The 18,152-nt window shown below is 40.0% G+C and overlaps 1 protein-coding gene across 8 annotated transcripts in view; it reads right to left on the bottom strand.

Annotated features, from left to right (window-relative positions):
- Positions 1–85: 85 nt before the first annotated feature.
- LOC143413907 (interferon alpha-inducible protein 27-like protein 2A) overlaps positions 86–18,152 on the bottom strand; it is a 27,615-nt gene continuing 9,548 nt past the window's right edge. For 2 of the 8 annotated variants that reach the window (XR_013094468.1, XM_076877321.1), the window contains 6 exons: positions 17,970–18,131; positions 12,439–17,321; positions 10,498–10,609; positions 1,984–2,141; positions 1,501–1,558; positions 86–569 (listed from right to left, as the gene is read on the bottom strand). Coding sequence is in view for 4 of the 8 variants with exons in the window: in XM_076877321.1 (XP_076733436.1) it covers positions 17,227–17,321; positions 17,970–18,131 (257 nt within the window). In the remaining 4 variants the exon portion in view is untranslated. Of the gene's footprint in view, positions 570–1,500; positions 1,559–1,983; positions 2,142–10,497; positions 10,610–12,438; positions 17,322–17,969 lie in introns of all 8 variants that reach the window. The other 6 variants (XM_076877320.1, XM_076877319.1, XR_013094466.1 and 3 more) reach the window with 6 other exon arrangements.

Genomic DNA, 18,152 nt, shown 5'->3' with positions numbered 1-18,152 from the left:
TTCACCATCAGTTTCAGCAGACAGATGCACACTGTCTGAATATGAACACATTCAAAAACTCATGTCTCAGAAATAAGCACAGCTGTTCATGTTTGTCATTAGAGTTTTATTTGTAAGAAAATTATGAACTTCATATTGTGCATCAAATAAAAGAACATTTCACAACTCTGAGTCAACAGAAACAGGAAACAGAAATGTCTCTAATGCAGACATGTACAGTGTAGTGTAAGCATTAAAAGATCATAAAGGAAACACTAACATTTATGTGAAACTAATTGTAATAAAAAATGAACAGGTGCTTTATAGATTTAAAAGAAAGAATCTGAAAACAACACTTTTTTGGTCTAAGTGATCAAAGTAGAAATCAGAATTGATGTTCAAGAACAAACCGTAGCTGCACTAATATTACATATCGTTGTACTGAACAGACATGTTGCTTTTAAAACCACATGCAGTGTGTGACCGTGACTGTTCACTGAGACCATGAACGCCACTTTGCTGAAGCCTTCGCCTTCTTCTTCTTCTTCTTCTAAATTGGAAGCAGAAGGAGCACGAGCTGATTTGATCTACTGAAAGGAAAAAGCAGAACATCTGAGCTAAAACCAGTCAGCTGAAATCATTAAGACAGGAACAAATTCAATGCAGTGTCTCACGTATCTTAGCCTGTTACGACTGTTGATACAAGCTAAATACGGTTAACACACAGTGTCAGGGAGCTCCAGTGTGGGAACTAGTGGCTTTAGGTTTGTAGTCATTTAACTTTCATCCATTCATTCATTTAATTCAGGAGGAAGAAATGTGAGGTTGGTGCAGGCTGGTTACATTTGGTCCCATGCTGTCTTTAACTAAATGACTTGGTTCACTTTATGGCTGGGCTGTATGTGGGGTTATATCATGTTATTTGGGCAGGAGTACCTGTCCCCTGTTAGACTTAGAAAGTTTCTCCATAAGTAGAGTTTCTAACTCTTATAGCACATCTGTGGCTGACAGCTTTTTGGTGGCTCTTTTTACCCCACACTGGTTGTGAGTGTGTAAATACCACTAGTTCTTTTGGGTTGCAGTTCACTTGGGAGGAAGGGGTGGGTCTGCCATGACTAGATGTATAACAATTATCTGGGATACATAAATTTCATAATGCATGCATATATCTCTATAAACCTGGCCTGAGGGCTGCCATTTTTACATTCAGTTATTTCTCTGTTGGAACTAAATAATCAATGTGTTACAGTTAAACTGACACTGGTCAGTGTAAATGGCTCATTGGGACACAGAAACCTTTAAATTAAACCTGATATCGAGTGTCAAACAATATCAAAGCTGTAAAAGCTGTTTACAGTCAGAATTTATAAAAACTATGATTGTAAATAAATTCAAACAAGTGAGCTTTTCTCTTTGTGCTGAATATCAACACTGTGATTTCTTAGACTGTAAGCTTTACTTTAGCACAACCAGTTGTAGAAGCTGCCACTCCAAATGTCTTTGATAACAAGAAAAAAATACCTTTTCAGTCCACGGCCTGAAGTTCTTCTCCGACATCTTCTGCCATCAGCTTTGTCTGCTGGTTTGAAGACAATAAACCACAAAAAGATGATTTAGTCACTTTGTCTGCGTCATGCAGCTCGAATGTGTCGTGTAACGATGTTGAATAGCCGTCGTTATCCCTCTGCTGTGTCAGTAGGATTGTACTGTACAGCATCTCATTGATATGTGAGGAATGCTAATGTAACATGATAACAGACTTACATCATTAAAATATAAAGGACAGGAGATATTTAGATATTTTTATATTTATATTACATTTTATAGCTGACGGATATTACTAAATAGATAGAATTTACTAAATAGCTGGATGAACATGAAAAATATGTCTATAATAACAAATGACCATGAGAGCCAGTAGAATTAATTCAGCTGGACACTCAAAAGACGTCCTTAAATGCTCTTTAAGTGGCGGAACAGATGAACAAACAGTTAATCGCTTACTTGAGATGAAATCTGCTCAGCTACTTTGAAAACAGCTTCTAACTGGTTCCTCCTTTAACAGGATGACTGCTCAGGGGTAAGGCCATCATGCAGTCCAGCAACCTTTATGGTTCTGCTTTGATTCACCAGGAACTATTAGGGAAACCTTCCAGCGCCTCCTGTGAAAGACACAGGCATAAACACACAAACATTTATTAACATGTTCCACAGTCTTCCAGTTTGATTTTCTCATCCTGTGGACAACAACGTACAGAGATGCAGGTTTATTGTTGACTTTTGTAAGGTTTATTTACTGAACATATCCAGCTGCAGCTCCACTGTGATCCTGAACTGGATAAGCACTTAAGAAAATGTGTCAATAAATGGACAAACATCAACTTACTATATTTATCCAAACAGACGGGACCAATAATGCTTCACTGAGTCAGAGACTTTAACGTCTCTTCTATGTAAGAATGTCTCGTGCTGATATACCTGCAAACTTGACAACAAAGGTTTTTCAGGCTACATGTAGCTGTCCTCTATGTCAGCTCACACATTTACATTTATGTCACACTTATTTCTGCTTTCCCATTTTATAATTATTACTTATATTTTGATTAGATACCTTGAGTTTGTAAATGATCAGATTACATAATTGGAATACAATGTATCCAATTCAAGGTCGCGGGAGGATGAAGCCTATCCCAGCTGATACAGGACAAAGACAGGCTGCCAGTTTATCGCAGGGCTAACACGATATGTGTAACAGAAAATCCACTTAAATGTTTGATGTTTCTTATAATAATCATAATTATGACTATTATTTAAAGGTTTCTGTTAAGTCTAATTGTTGAATGTTGCCATTGTGTTTCTTAAATTTGTATAGTCTTAGTTTAAGCAGTAGGATCAAAGCCATCCCTTTGATCCTGACCACCTCTCCAGCCACTCTGTGCTGGGGGAGGTTTTATTGTAGATACATCCTATCTGAAAGATCTGTTTCTTTTGATGTAAGCTTCCTGGGTTTATGACCCTTTGGTCAGCAGGAGGTCTCTCTCACACACACACACACACACACACACACACACACACACACACACACACACTTACTTACATACAGTGCCTTGTCTACGTAACCAAAGGGGGGTTGCAAGGGGAGGTGTTTTGTAAACTATTGTTTGAAGTTTGTCAATAAAAGGCAGCGAGAGGAGGCCACCATCGAGGTCATTGTCGTGCTGGACACAGATGAGAGGCCTCCCTTGCGCAAGTAATGGATCGATCGACTGTCTTGTTTTCTTCATGATGAATAAGTCTCTAGAATTAGCGGGGTTTGTGGAAACACAGACCCAACATTTATTTGGTCCTCCGAGCCGGAGCCTAACACATTGCATCCACCGAGGAGAGGGAGAGGACGCCACCGCAATGTCTGGGATGATTGACGGAAAGCCCTGGTGTTTTTGGCTTGTCACCAGGCCGGGAAGTTTGCTCCTGATCTCCCCTCGGGATGGATGACGATTGACGGGATCCAGAGACTCTTCCCATGAACGTAAACAAACAGTGAGTACAGAAGGCCTTAGAGAGCGGCTACGTGACCCTGCGTTGACCGCAGGTACGGGAGCGCGCTAGCCGCGTGAGAGAGACGCAGGCTTCTCCGCCATTTGGGGCGTAGAGAGTTCTCCGCCATTTGGGGCGTGGAGATAACCTAGGTTCGGCGTCTCCGCCGTGAAGGAGTCTGGAATCTCCGCCATTTGGGGCGTTAGAGAGTTTTCAACAGAGAGCGCTAGCTGTGCGTGCAGACGCAAGTGATAGGCCTATGTTGTGTGTGTGTGCGGGCCAGACGTGGTCTGCGTGAGTGTGGCTGATTGTTGTCTTGTAATGGAGAATAAGTCTGCCTTAGAAGGAGATTTAAAATTTATGGAGAAATTTTCACCGGGCAGCACGCAGTATGTAGGTTGTTGGCGTAAGAAATGTGGATTTGAAGGGACATTAGTGGAAGTTAAGTGTAAAATGCTGGTAGAAAGAATAGCTGTAAGTGTAGCAGGTAAAACAGGAAAAGCGAAGCAGAGGAAGGAATTGCAGTTAGCAGTTGCTAAGTTGTGGCTGGAGCAGGCTCAGAAGAGGAGAGAAGCAAGAATGTTAGCAGAAAGTAGAGCCAGAGAAGAGCGTGAGAGAGCAGAGGCAGAGGTGGAGGAGAGACTAAAGGCTGAGTATGGAGAGACATTAGGAGCAGCATTGAGTCCAAGACAGACTAGGCAGGGTAGGAAACAGAAAGTAAAGTTAGTGAACACAAACGTTACAACTACATATCCATCCCTGACACAACACAAAAAAACAAAAAACATATGGTGTTTCTGTAACAGAGTGTGAAGATGAAGAAAGTTTTTCTCCTGATCCATTCTGTGAGGTGAGCATGTTTGACGTCATTGTGTGTGTGAAAGATATCCAGCTGGGGCAGACGTGATTCTGCAGGTCACCTGCCCAGTGGACAAAAAGAAATAAAATAGTTGTGTGGATGAATGATAGCATGAAGAGTGCTTGGTGTTTCTCAGTCTGAAACAGCTGTAATGCTACTTTCTGTTTTGGAGAAAAGTAATCGATAAAAATAAAAAAAACAGAGAGAGATGTGTGTTGTTTAAGCAGGGATGAGAATAATGAAAGTGTGATGAGAGATGAACACAAAAACATACTGAAAATGCATTAACTATACTAACCCTACATGCATATACACATACAATGATATTCATGAAGACCAGACAGCATCTTAAGCATGAGATTCTGTTTGTCATCTTGTCCAAGTCACTAGTAAGATGAAAGTGATACATAGACCAGTGGACTGAATATTATAGGAGGACAGATGGTTGCATCATAGAGGAGAAAACAGAATGCTGATGAGAGGTTTTAAATGAGTGAGCTGAGTGAGCTGATTGTGAGTTTCTGGTGTGTGAAGAAGTTTTAACATGGCACACATTTAGTTACATGAGAAGAAACTTACTATGTGCTGAGACAGCAGGGTTATGCTGTATGTTGTGTGTGATTGGATGAATGTTTGAGATTAAACTGGCTGTTTATTTGTCTTTTGTTATTAAGTTGAGCCTGCCAATTGGGTTGTTACGATTTATCCCCCTGGCATGAAGAACACGTGTCATGACTTTAACAAGGCCTTTCTTTCCTTTGATTTCCTTTATTTTCTTTCTTTCCTTTTTATTTTGTTACTTTCATGGTGCACTGAAAGTTTTGTTTGATGATCTCTGTTTGAGCAGATCTGCACGATTAGAATCGAAGCGTCGTTGAGAAAACTGTTGCAAAATGAGCTTCTCCAAAATTAAAATGGGCTCAGGAGAAAGCCACTTATTTGGGACAATCAGGAAACAAATTCCTGTCCAAAAGGATTCAACGAGGAAATCCAGTCTAAATTATTTTTCTTTTTGAAATGACGTTGTTTTGCTGAGCGTGGAAACGAATGCGACGATAATTTCCACAATTAGCAAAAGAAGGAATCACTGAGTGAATGAGTAAGAATTTTAAAATAAATGGGGAACTGACTGACTGACTTAACACAATTGTGTGAAGTCAACCCCCACCTAACAAAGGTGTGGATGTATCTCTGTGTGTGTCTCTGTTGCAGGAGCAGAAGGAGACCACAGGAGGAAACTTGGGTCACATGACTATGTGAACTCTGAAAATTTAACCTTTTAGTTTAAATTTTTCTGTGTCTGTGAATTTACCAGGTACCATTCACTACCTTGTGTTGCTCACAGAGATTACTGTGAGAAAGAGTGTATACACCTGCGCAGCACTAACATTTACATTTCTTTTTACAGCAGATGGTTAATCATGTGATTTGATCATGTGATTTACAGCAGGACACAACTTAATGATGTTTTTCTACCACAGGATTACTGAGATTTTGTATGAAGAAAACTGTAGTTACAGGCTATATGTTCATGATGAAATTACACTGTGTTGTTGAGAGAATGTTGGAGAATATATGAATGTTACAGGGGAGAAATTAATACAGTGTGACACGTACTGTGATGAGACCATTGTTACTTTTTCCACAGCGAGTGTTAACTTTATGACCTTTCACAGCTCCTCTGGAATCTGGATGGCCGACACCTGACAACCAGGATGAACCGTGTGTTTGGCTGATGTTTGTTTTTCTTTAAGAGTGCTTGTAAAGGATTCAGCACAGACAGACAAGTGACGATTGAACAGATGTGCAGTGGTTACAGAATAGTTACATGGAGCTCATTATCTGACCACACTGTTGGGCTCATGGTGAGTGACAAACTTAAGGGAAGTCACTGATTACAATGTGGAATGACGTTGAGATGTTAAATAATTTGGAACAAATTATGGGAAAAAGTAGGAGTTTAATGAGTTTAGAATAAACCTGCAAGGATACTTGTCTCTGTGACGCTGAATACTTTATTACTCTTATGATCTATAGTTAGATGCAAATGTGAAGTTGTTTTAACTTTAAGACTTTGTCTTCTAGGATACAGGAGCTGGAAGCTAAACAAGCTAAACATTTAATTGCTGACTAATGTTTTTACACAGGGTTACAGCTTGGAGTGAAGCTGCTCCAAGGGACAAACCCTGGAGATTGTTTTAGGGAGACTGTGCAACACTCTTGTACATGTCTCATTAGGGAGTTGACACATGGCGAAAGCCGTGTGGCGAGAGGAGTGTCGTCTTTTTGATTTGTAGATGTCGTGAGGTGCCATGACGAGAAGGAGTGACTCAGAGGATCGTCCACAAGATGGAAGCTGAGGCCTGGAGAGAGTCTTCAGGAGGATCAGAGATCACCTTCAGCACAGAGAGCTGTGCTACTGGGCTTCCAAAGGATCGTCACAAGGAGACTTTGCACAGCAAAATCTTAAATAAGATGAAAGAGTTTCGACGCTGACGTTAAGGAAGACAACTACGGGGTACGACGTGCTCTGCCTTAAAATCTTCAGCAGCGTTGGAAAATGGAACTTGAGGGAGCGTGCCAAGCTCCAAAAAGTGACAGCGCAGAGGAGGTCCAGCGATGGACTTGTGGTTCTGTGAACAGCACAAATGCCAGGTGACTGTAAAATAACTAACAGCACTTTTTTCCACAAGTGAAGCCAGTAACTTACTATCCTAAAAGATTAGCTCTAGTTGCTCGTGCTTTACCTCCATGCGTGAGATCAGTATGTGCAGCAGCTTAAGCTGTACAATGTTTCAATAGTTTATTTCACCTTTGAAATTGTTAGTTCCACACGAGGTAGATGTCTACTACTGCAGACTAAACTTACATTTCTGTCACCTACAAGACACTTGTCTTTAATGTTACTGTTACCCTCACAACCACACATATTACCATAAAGTGGTGCACAATTCTGAATCTGTTAAACCCTTTTTGCCAACGAAAGAAGAGGGCACTTCTCGTGAGTGTAGAGAGCGCAAGGAGAAGAAGTGTAAGCTGAGGGATGACTTACTAAATGTGCCACTTGTTGAGGGAAAGGTTTGGTTTGTTGATGGTTTGAGTTTACAATAGCAGAGGGACAGACTAGAACAGGTTTTACTGTAGCAGACAGTGAGAGAGAGTTATCTATGTAGGACAACTAGCATGTTTCATATTTGCTTGAGCAGCAGAGATGCTAGCTTTAACGGAAGCGTGTAAAGCTGTAGAGAGACAATATACCCTGATAGGCAGTATACATTTGCTACTGTACATTTCTTTGTAGTGCAGTGAGTGAGACGAGGTGTGACAACCTCTACAGGGAAACCTGTAGAACACACCAAACTCTTGCAAAATCTGCTGGAGGCAGTGGTATTAACCAGTGGAATTGCCGTTTGTAAATGTGCAGCACACATGTGAGGGAAAGATCCAGTTGCATTAGGGAAAGTTTTTGCAGATAAGATCGCAAAAGAAGCAGCTGTAGTTAAACATGGTGTTAACCTTTTATCAGTACAACATCAGCAGACATGCAGGCCCACTCACCTACAGCAGGAAAACAGTTGTGACTTACAGAGGGAGCAAGCTTGCAGGATGGTGTTTATTATCTGTGTGATAAACCAATACTGCCTAATAATTTGTATAAGACTGCTGCTATTTTGAGCCATTGGCTATGCCATGTCTCAAACAGGAGGGAGATGAGCAGTAGTTTATACTCACTCTAGGATTATTAAATACCTTTTAAAAAAAAACAAAAAACTTTTTGCAGGCAGAAAGAACTAATGGAACAGTAAAGTTAAGATTTAGGAAGACAGGCAGGACATGGTTAGACTGTATAGAATAAGTACATGAGGATTACTCCAGCAGAGAATGGTCTGACTCTTTGAGATTATACATGTTAGAGCATTTAGAGTTCCAGTCTTCTGTAGTGATGATAGAAAAGCAGAAGAGAGAGCATATTAGCAGATTAGATGCTTGAAATGTTTAAAAGTAAAGAAGTCATGAGAACAAATGATCTGCCAGATGATTCTGTTTCTTCGCAGGAGCAGAGCCTGAAGTCTGGAGATTGAATGACGATAAGGCCATGGAGAGGAAGTGCTGGTCCAGTCCATGATGGGAAGGTCCATATCGGATGCTGCTGACGACGACCACAGCAGTGAAGATTGCTGGAAGGAACACTTGGATATATCAAGCGCACTGCAAGAAGGTGACACACATCCAGGCCAGCTCGGAGTAAGTGGCAGGAAGACCGGGAACAAAGGGGGGGGGGGGGGGGGGGGGGGGGGGGGGGGAAGCCTCCAGGGCCCCTCGTCTCAATCCGGTGAAGAAACCAACTGAGCCACAGGTACTCATCAGAATGGCTGGGAATGTGCTGTGCATCTTCTTGTGCCTGTGGACCCTGAGTGGGATGACAGGGAGCGCACTGGAACAGAGCAAACCACACCAAGTGCTGCATGGGTTTTCAACAACTACTGGTGGCAGTTTAAGAACACAACCGCTCACATAAAGAACGAGACCAATGGTTATGCTTGTGATGCCACTGGCTACACATTCTTCTGGACTGTGGCCATATAGCATCACTGAGAGCGAGACAGTTTGTTTGGTTGCTTTAGCAACACATCCAGGAACACTGCCAACTTTTCAACTGCTCTGAACCTGAATGGAAGGTTGATTCACCAGTAGCTGGGAAGGTGAACTGCTCTGGTAAGACAGACCTGCTCGTCTGACTGAAAGAATATGACTTGTTGCAGGACATTATACGGTTAAACGAACTGGAAACAGGCCAATTGCCTATGTGTATGAAGGACAATGGATTAGCCCAAGTTGGAGATTTACCATGGAACATGGCAACATCACCTATTCTTTTGTCTTCTGCAAGAAGGATGTAAACAGAGAAGCCTTTTGTCTACATTTACATCATGAACACTTGAGGTTTTGAGCCAAGAAGATCAAAACAGCTTGATCCAATTTCCTTTACAAAGCTTTTTCTGTGGTGACAACAGGACAGGAGAAGAGTTGTAAATGCAGATAATTCACCAGTTGACTCTAACCCCCACAGGATGCCTACAGTGAGAAGATTTGGGGGGTCGATAGGAGTCATAAAGAAGGGTGTTGACTTGCTGCAGCTTTGAAGTTAGCTGAGAGCCACATGGACAAACAATAAAGTCAACTGATGCATTTAAACACCTATGTCTGTATACAGTTGGATTGTAGTGACATATGATTTTTGAGAATGATGATTCTTCTTGTTTGACCTTTGACATTCAGTTGTGTACTTGAAGAAATACATAATGAATTGCACGACAGGAGTAGATCCGCCACAAGGCTGGATAGCTTGGTTACCGTCTGGTCCTTGGTGGCATCTTCTTTTGAAAATATTAATTCCTGTTTTTGAACTGTTGACATTGATTTGTTTATGTATAGGATGTAGTTTACTGTGTATGAATGAAATCTACACTGACACTGTCTAAACAAAGGGTGCATAAGTTGAAATTTAAGAACACAATGACAAAAAGGAGGGAAATGTTAAGTCTAATTGTTGAATGTTGCCATTGTGTTTCTTAAATTTGTATAGTCTTAGTTTAAGCAGTAGGATCAAAGCCATCCCTTTGATCCTGACCACCTCTCCAGCCACTCTGTGCTGGGGGAGGTTTTATTGTAGATACATCCTATCTGAAAGATCTGTTTCTTTTGATGTAAGCTTCCTGGGTTTATGACCCTTTGGTCAGCAGGAGGTCTCTCTCTCACACACACACACACACACACACACACACACACACACACACACACACACTTACATACAGTGCCTTGTCTACGTAACCAAAGGGGGGTTGCAAGGGGAGGTGTTTTGTAAACTATTGTTTGAAGTTTGTCAATAAAAGGCAGCGAGAGGAGGCCACCATCGAGGTCATTGTCGTGCTGGACACAGATGAGAGGCCTCCCTTGCGCAAGTAATGGATCGATCGACTGTCTTGTTTTCTTCATGATGAATAAGTCTCTAGAATTAGCGGGGTTTGTGGAAACACAGACCCAACAGTTTCTTTATAAATACATTTTGATTTTTTTTTATAACCCCTAAAATATAAACCTGAGCTGTTTCAGATTCTGACCTCTGACCTCAGTGACCTGGCTGTGTCCTCACTGCAGCTCCCTCTTGGAAGTACGTCTGCTTCTTGTCTTCCCCCAGTGTTGACCGCCTGCCCTTGATATCACGTACTGTACCTGAGGAACAAAAAAGGACAAACACTTGCCTTCATTTAAGAAGTACATTCATACAGAGGTAATCTATGGAAACACACTAGTTCAACCTTTGGGAGAAATCAGTTCCTGTGAAACATTTCTGTAAATGAACATCATGTGGAGAATGAATGAAATGAGTTCTTCAGGTGACTCAGCAGTCCCACACTGACAAATGAAATCTAGTTAAACTATTAAGCATATTTTCTCTTCTGAAATCTGTGTTAAACAACAACAAACATAAATTAGAAACAAAAATACAGCTGAGTAGAGGCTTTACAAACCACCAGCAGCCATAATGCTAAATTTTAATCTTCAAATGTTTCTGAGCCGTCTTCAACCTGCTTTTAACACATGTGGAGATACAGAAATTCTTTTATTGCTGCCATATAATCTGCATCATTATAATTGCATTAATAACATTCTTTACAGCATTATTTCATCTAATAATATTTCTCACAGTATTGATATTGCATTACAGTTGTTTATTGAAGATGTCCATTTGAGGATCCTTCCATTATGTTAACTTTTATTACAAATACGGTTAGAAATATTTTATACACATTGCATATCTGTGCTTATTTTGAGTTGATGTTCGGTTCATTAAGGGTCTTAAGCTTCACTGGCGTGACTGTCCAGGTGATACATGCTGAGGGAAACTAGAACATAGAAGGATAACTGCAATGCATGCTTACAGTACATATAATACATATAATCAAGGAATGTGTCCGGCCTGAGGCCTTAACTCATTTGGTGTCTTACTATATTTTATTCTACTTGGTAACAGATGATCAGAGTCAATAATTAGCCTCAGAGACCCTGAGGGCTTGAAGTTTATTACCTTGTATGGAAGGTGTTATAGAAAAGAGAAGTTCTATGTCTGCTTATAGCTATTAAAGATGTACGATTAATGTCTGGAACCTATTTTAATCTGTCATTGACGCCATGGGGGGGCGTGTACCCCACTGCTTTATAAGTATCCACAACATGTATTTTGGTCAGAAGACATATGTTGATGTTTTCTCTGGGCTGTTAATAAACTCATCGTTTGATTGCACTTTTCTGGGGCCTCCGTGGTTTGTGACACTGCTCTACATTGATTGATTTCGCGACACACATTAAAGTCCAACAGTCAATGCAGCCTGACTCAATCCTAGATGTACACACACACAGAGACACAGAGGTACTGTTTAAAGTTTAGTGTTAACCTGAGTCACTGATCATTTGCAGTATTACAGAGTCTGGCAGTCTTTGCATGATGTCCACGTCACTATAAGTTTCTAGCTGACTCTCAGGTGTGCCAGCAGGAAAGAGTAATAATAGCCTGCATCCTGAGGTTTGTCATGCAGGATTAAAGGAGCCAGGCTTTGTTCACACAGCTGGGATTGTATTTTACACTGACCCTGGGTCAGTATAAGTATCATACAGTTTAAACGAAGCACTGAAACTTGCACATATTTATTACAGATGCACTGAAGCTAATCGAGATATTTGCTGTCAGTCTGTGGCTGCGATTAAACACTTTACTGGAAACTTTATTAACTAGTAACTTCATCAGTCATGACAGAAGCTAATATTTCTGTGCTAACATCGTTTAAACAGTAACAGCTTTCCTCCAATATAAGCTAACGTTTACACTGTAACTTTAAGCTAGCACCATAAAGACGGTAAAACACGTAATAATATCTACAAATGCATCTTAAAGCTGTTATATTAGCACTCGGTGTATTACTAACATAACCACGTTAACATTACTGACACTCGCTGACTTTTAATAGTCATTCTATAAATGCTGTCCGTTTAAATGGTCTTACCTGTAAACACTGCTGTATTCACCGGATTCCAGCCAGAGTGGATTCTGGAGTCTTCCACGCTCCTGTTAGTGATCCTCCATCTGGATGGATGATAACAACCTTCTGAACAATCTAGCAGGAGATGGCCCATATCTATGGGACTGATTTGTGCTAATAACGCCCATTGTATGTACTGATAACAGCTGAAGCGGGTGAATAAAGTCACCCAAGCTGTGCCATTACCCAGCATACACCACTCCCTCCATAAATGCAATAAACGATACAAAAGTAATAGCCTATAATTAATTTCTCTGCTGTATCTGCTGTTTCTCAGGTAGTTGCTTACATTATATAATTGATTGTTTTCTGTATACGTCACTACAATGTGATTTTGGAAATGTATAAATATACGGACAACAGGCTCTTCCGCAGCAATCTCTTGTCGTCAGTTTAGGGAGCTCTATAGTATTCAATGAGAGGACCCTGCACGTCAATTCTCGACGCGAGGGGGGCACCCTGCGCGTCGATAAGTGAAGCAGAGGGAGCCTGACCATGCGTCACACGTTTGACGAGTTGGGAGTGAGAACGTGTTGGAAGAGCAGGATCAGTGACTACAGCACCTACTGCAGGAAGCCACGACATGACTCACCGGGGTCCATGTGTTTGTCTGCTCTGCGTCTGCTCTGAAAAGGGCAGATTTTAATAGCAAGCAAGGTTTTCTTTCCTCAGCAACGAAACCTTATGTTCTGAGTTGAACAACAGAAGGCGACAGAGAGCAACACAAACTGTAGAGCGGTGTCTCTGTATTTTTGTCTTTCATATCTTTGCTTATAATGGTAAATGGGGCGGTGTTAATAGGATTTACGAAGGGGTCACATGTTTAAAATAAAGAAACCAGTATGTTTGTGGCCATAGCTTCTGGAAAAAATGTTCTTTATAAAATAAAATACAATACAGCTTTGATTTCATTCATGAGAGATTTGCATCAGATTAAATCCCAGTACGTCATTCACAACTGTTTAAATGTCGGATATCAGTTTTTGCTAGACCATCTATTTATAATGTTATGGAATAAATATATATTCTTAGTGGTTATTTTCTATTTATATTGTTTTATAGAGGCCAGCAGGGCTGGACTGGGACAAAAAAATCAGCCCATTTTGACTAGAGACCAGCCCGACCAGGTATTATAGGAAAAACCATAAAGCCTTTGAATGAAAACAAGCGCTGTTGTCACAGTGATGTACACTGTCTTGTTGGTATATATGTATCAATCTAATAAACTTAAACCTACACCATCCTCCCTATTCTGGTATTCTAAACAGTACCTGAAAGTAGACTGCTTGGTCGAGTTAACCTCCTGAACTATCTACAACACATGGTGAAAACCTGAAAGTAAGACAGAGAAGACTAGAGGTGAGACATGATCATTACTGATTACTGATGACAGATTTAGATATATTTTCATAAACCATTTTATTTGCCACATGTCAAACACCATGGCAGGGCAAAAATATTTTTTCTAACATTGCAGCCTTTAAAAAGTGAAAGGAGATAGAAAGACAGATGAGAAATAAAAACTTAATTGACTTTTTGATGGCATTTTACACACAGTACTGGTACAGTATCTAGAAAATGTGGGAAAATGCTGGCATCATAAACAGTACTTAGCTACTTCTGAAGAAATTATGATGGGACCCTAAAAAAAATACTATGTACAATAATGGATTTCTATACATTTTACATCAGATAAAAACGTTTGTTGTAAGATTCAGAGCGATAAACAAACAAGAGAGAAAAGCCGATCAGCTGATCACTGATCAGTTTCATGATTGAAGTAGAAACAGGAGAGGGAGGGCGAGAGACTGAGAGAAGAAGAGGCAGCTGTGCATCAAAGACACAGAATAACTCCAGCTTTGTGTCCATGACAAACTGTTCCTTTTCACCTCAATACCAAACGCGCAATATTTTCTCTGTATACGAGACCATTCCGTTTTTTGCGGGACGGTTGGAAACTCTAATAACTAACCTTATAAATAAGATAAAACAAGTTCAACATGAATAAAATCATAGCACCCGCCCAGCAGTATAGAAACTCCGTCATGCTAGCTACGCAGTACAAGTGATTGTAACTGACTGTAAAAAGTCAGCACAACGAAAATAAACTCCACCTAAACTTGGTTTATATCTGACCCAGATAGACTGCAGTCATAACTTCTTACCTGAAGTTCAGTTGCTCCTCCTGCCTTTCCGTCATCCTCCACCACTTGCTAATGTTACTGAATCTGTGGAAGCTCCGCAATAGCCACCACCAAACAATTGAGTTATTTTTACACATCTCCCAGCATCTGGCCAATCCACCACCTTTCAGTGTTTATACCGTTACGGAAAAAAACGAAGAAAAAAAAACCCCATCGGCCCATAAAAACGAAAAATCACCATCGGCCCGCCGGGTCCAGCTATGGAGGCCAGTATAGAAAAACGCCACTTTGAGTTGTAACGACTGCAGAGGGGTAAATGCAAACACGCTTACACACATAAGTAATAATTAGACTAATCCTATAGATCAGAGAGTCCCGAACATGATATTCGGAACCAACTTTGAATAACTAAAAGAACAATGGATGAACATATTAGATTATTGAGGCGTCGCAGAGAGGTGCTTTCCTTTTCTGTCCTTTACAGAAGAAGGAGCAGATTCCAGAACCACCGCAAAACCACGAAGGGTTGGCGAGAATCCAGGAAGCACCAGACAAACGGATCTGGGCATGAAAGGGGGACCCAAAAGAAGCTAGCGTCTGCAGCTCTCTTTTTCCGGTGTTGTGCCAAAAAGTGATTGTCTGCCAAAAAGTGATTTCCGATATTTGCCAAAAACTGATTGCTTGTATTTAAACTGCTATAAATAACTTGTTGGTGTATAATATGTGAAACATATGGCAAATCTATCCCTCATGAATGATATCACGTCATCTTGAGCAACAAACAACATTCCTGTAACAAGGTAGAAGCCGCAATCAGTTTTTGGCAGTGAGTTTTATGTATCCTTTATGTATGCAGTTAAAAAAAAAAATTGTTGACTTTAAAAATGTGTCTTTTAAGAGTAATCTGGCCAAGAGGACAGCTGAAATTGCAAAAAATGCGAAAATAGTTCTGTAAATATATTTTAAGTGGACAAAAGTGAGCTGATTGACTATAATGTAAGTGCAACTAGAAAAATTTGCATTTCCTGCGAAAATGCTGTGTGGATGCCTTAACGCTGAAGATGTCTGCTGAAAAAAGCTGAAAAAGTTGAAAAAAAACCCCCAAAAATGTTGCCCTGAGCGGGATTCGAACCTGGCCCTTCTGGTACTCAAGGCAGGTACTCATCTCTCTGCACCAAACTCTTTCTCACAAAGAAGAGGTGGAGAGACTGACAATTGTGCTGAAATGAGCAGAAGCTGCTGAGAATTGTGCTGATAAGAGGTGAAAAGGCTTAAAATGTTTCAGAAGAGGTGAATAAGCAGAATTTGGGCAGAAAAGAGGTGAAAACTCTGAATATTTTGCTGAAAAGAGTTCAATCAGCAGAATTTCTTCTGAAAAGAGTTCAATCAGCAGAATTTTGCTGAGAAGAGGTTTTTTCTGAAAACAGCAGAAAAAACTGAAAATTTTCCTGAAAAGAGTTCAATCAGCAGAATTTGTGCTGAAAAGAGTTCAATGAGCAAAATTCTGCTGAAAAGAGGTTTTTGCTGAAAACAGCTGAAAAGCTGGTATTTGTGCTGAAAAGTGGTGAAAAAACTGAAAGTTGTGCTGAAAAGGGGTGAAAAAGCTTAAATTTGTGTTGAAAAGAGTTAAAAAAGTTTTACTGTTAACTGAAAGAAATGTTACCATAAGCGGGATTTGAACCCGGGCCTCCCAGTCCGAGAACGGATGCTCATCTCACTGAGCATCCGTGAGATGCTTTATTGTGTGGATGCCTAACGCATCCACACAATAAAGAATAAAGAGAAACAGGAACTCAATAGCACAATCACAAAGATACTTGAGAAACAGGTAATTTTTAAATTTTATATATAACCACTTTCTAATACTTGTTCACCAAAGTCGATTTAGCAACATGCGTAATGATATTATACATAAAAAAAACAACAAAAAAAAACACGCAAACATTGGAAATCCCTTTTTGGCACAACACCGGAAATGTAGAATAAAGATTATGTTTGAGCTTTGACCACACTGAGTTGGGTTTTTTCTCGGTCAGTAAAAGAATATAAAAGAACCGGATTTGATAATAACCAGAAGGAAAGATATCTCTTTGTTATCAGTAGATAATAATGCAGTGAGAAAATAAATTCCAAATAATTTATGCTTACAAGTAGAATTTGTATCATGTGCGACACTCAGTGTGTCCGACTTCACTTCAAGCTTTGGTGATCGCTTCATTTCTGCCAGTTATAGAAAGCAAGTATGTCAGCTTTGGGACTCAGATAATAATAATGATCCATGTCTTAGTTTTTTCTGATAACAGATAGATAAATATAATAATAAAATATAAACACAATAATAAAAATAACCAGAACACAACTTTAAAATGCTTTTCATTATTTTTAAGGGCTTTTTTCACAGTTGCACAATTTGAGCGTGTCCATGTGTTTTGTAATAAAACACCACAGTATTACCAGCACTGAGATTTTAACCAAGCTTTACTCAAGCATAACGTTGATTGATATATATATATATATATATATATATATATATATATATATATATATATATATATATATATATATTTATTTATTTATTTATTTATTTATTTATTTATTTCTCTTGGTCTCAAATGAAATTAGCCAAAAACGCAACAATTCCTCCAACAATTCCTCCAACAATACCCAGGACTGCGTTGGCGAGCAAAGACAGACCTGCCATACCTGCAGAGAGAAAACAGGCTTCAGAACACCAGACAGCTGATCGAGCAGTTAGATGAAGTAACTGAGCTGCAGAGAAGAGGGGGAGGCTTTATCCTACGACGGAGTATTAGAGCCACAACAGAAATGTTGTTGATATGGACATTACTGTTTGAACACAAACTGCCACATGCGCTATATCCGCTAAAGAAAATTCCTTATTTAGATGAGTTAGTGAAACAAATTGATCAGCCGTCTTGTGATACCGCATTCATCCTCTTTATTGCATGAGGATGTAACCATCGATAACCTCGCATCTGTCCATTACCAGCCGCAGCTTTTTGTACAACCTAACACTTATCACCACACTGTGTTTATGAGCTTAAAGAAAAATCATTTCTTTCATTCTTACTAAAAACAGATTCTGAAGCACAATTTCACAAACTCAGATGATATACAGTAGCAACCGTGGCAGTTTTTCTTCAGACACTTGTAATCTCCACATTTCGACTATATTTTCAAAATGATCGATAAGATTTTTCTTAAATAAATGGTCCTAAAACTCTTTCGTATTACCCTCACTGCAGCACGGTCACATGTTATTGTTTGGTGGCTCTTTAAGGTTTACAATAATAAAGATTTTTGAGTAATGGGAAACTTTTTTTTTTTTACCTGCTGACTGTAAAAGAGAAAACAGACTTCCTGCTGCCACTCCTCCTCCATTGGCTATAGCAGTTGCAGACATCCAGATTGCAGCGTAGGAGCTTGCTGCTATTCCAGTTGAGGTGAAACCTACAGCCGCCAGGACAATAGGAGCAGAGACCACTGCTACACCTGACAACAGGAAGCTGGTTA

This window comes from Maylandia zebra, linkage group LG19 (assembly GCF_041146795.1).
Source record: "Maylandia zebra isolate NMK-2024a linkage group LG19, Mzebra_GT3a, whole genome shotgun sequence".
Taxonomy (NCBI): domain Eukaryota; kingdom Metazoa; phylum Chordata; class Actinopteri; order Cichliformes; family Cichlidae; genus Maylandia; species Maylandia zebra.
This window is presented reverse-complemented; position numbering and strand designations above follow the sequence as displayed.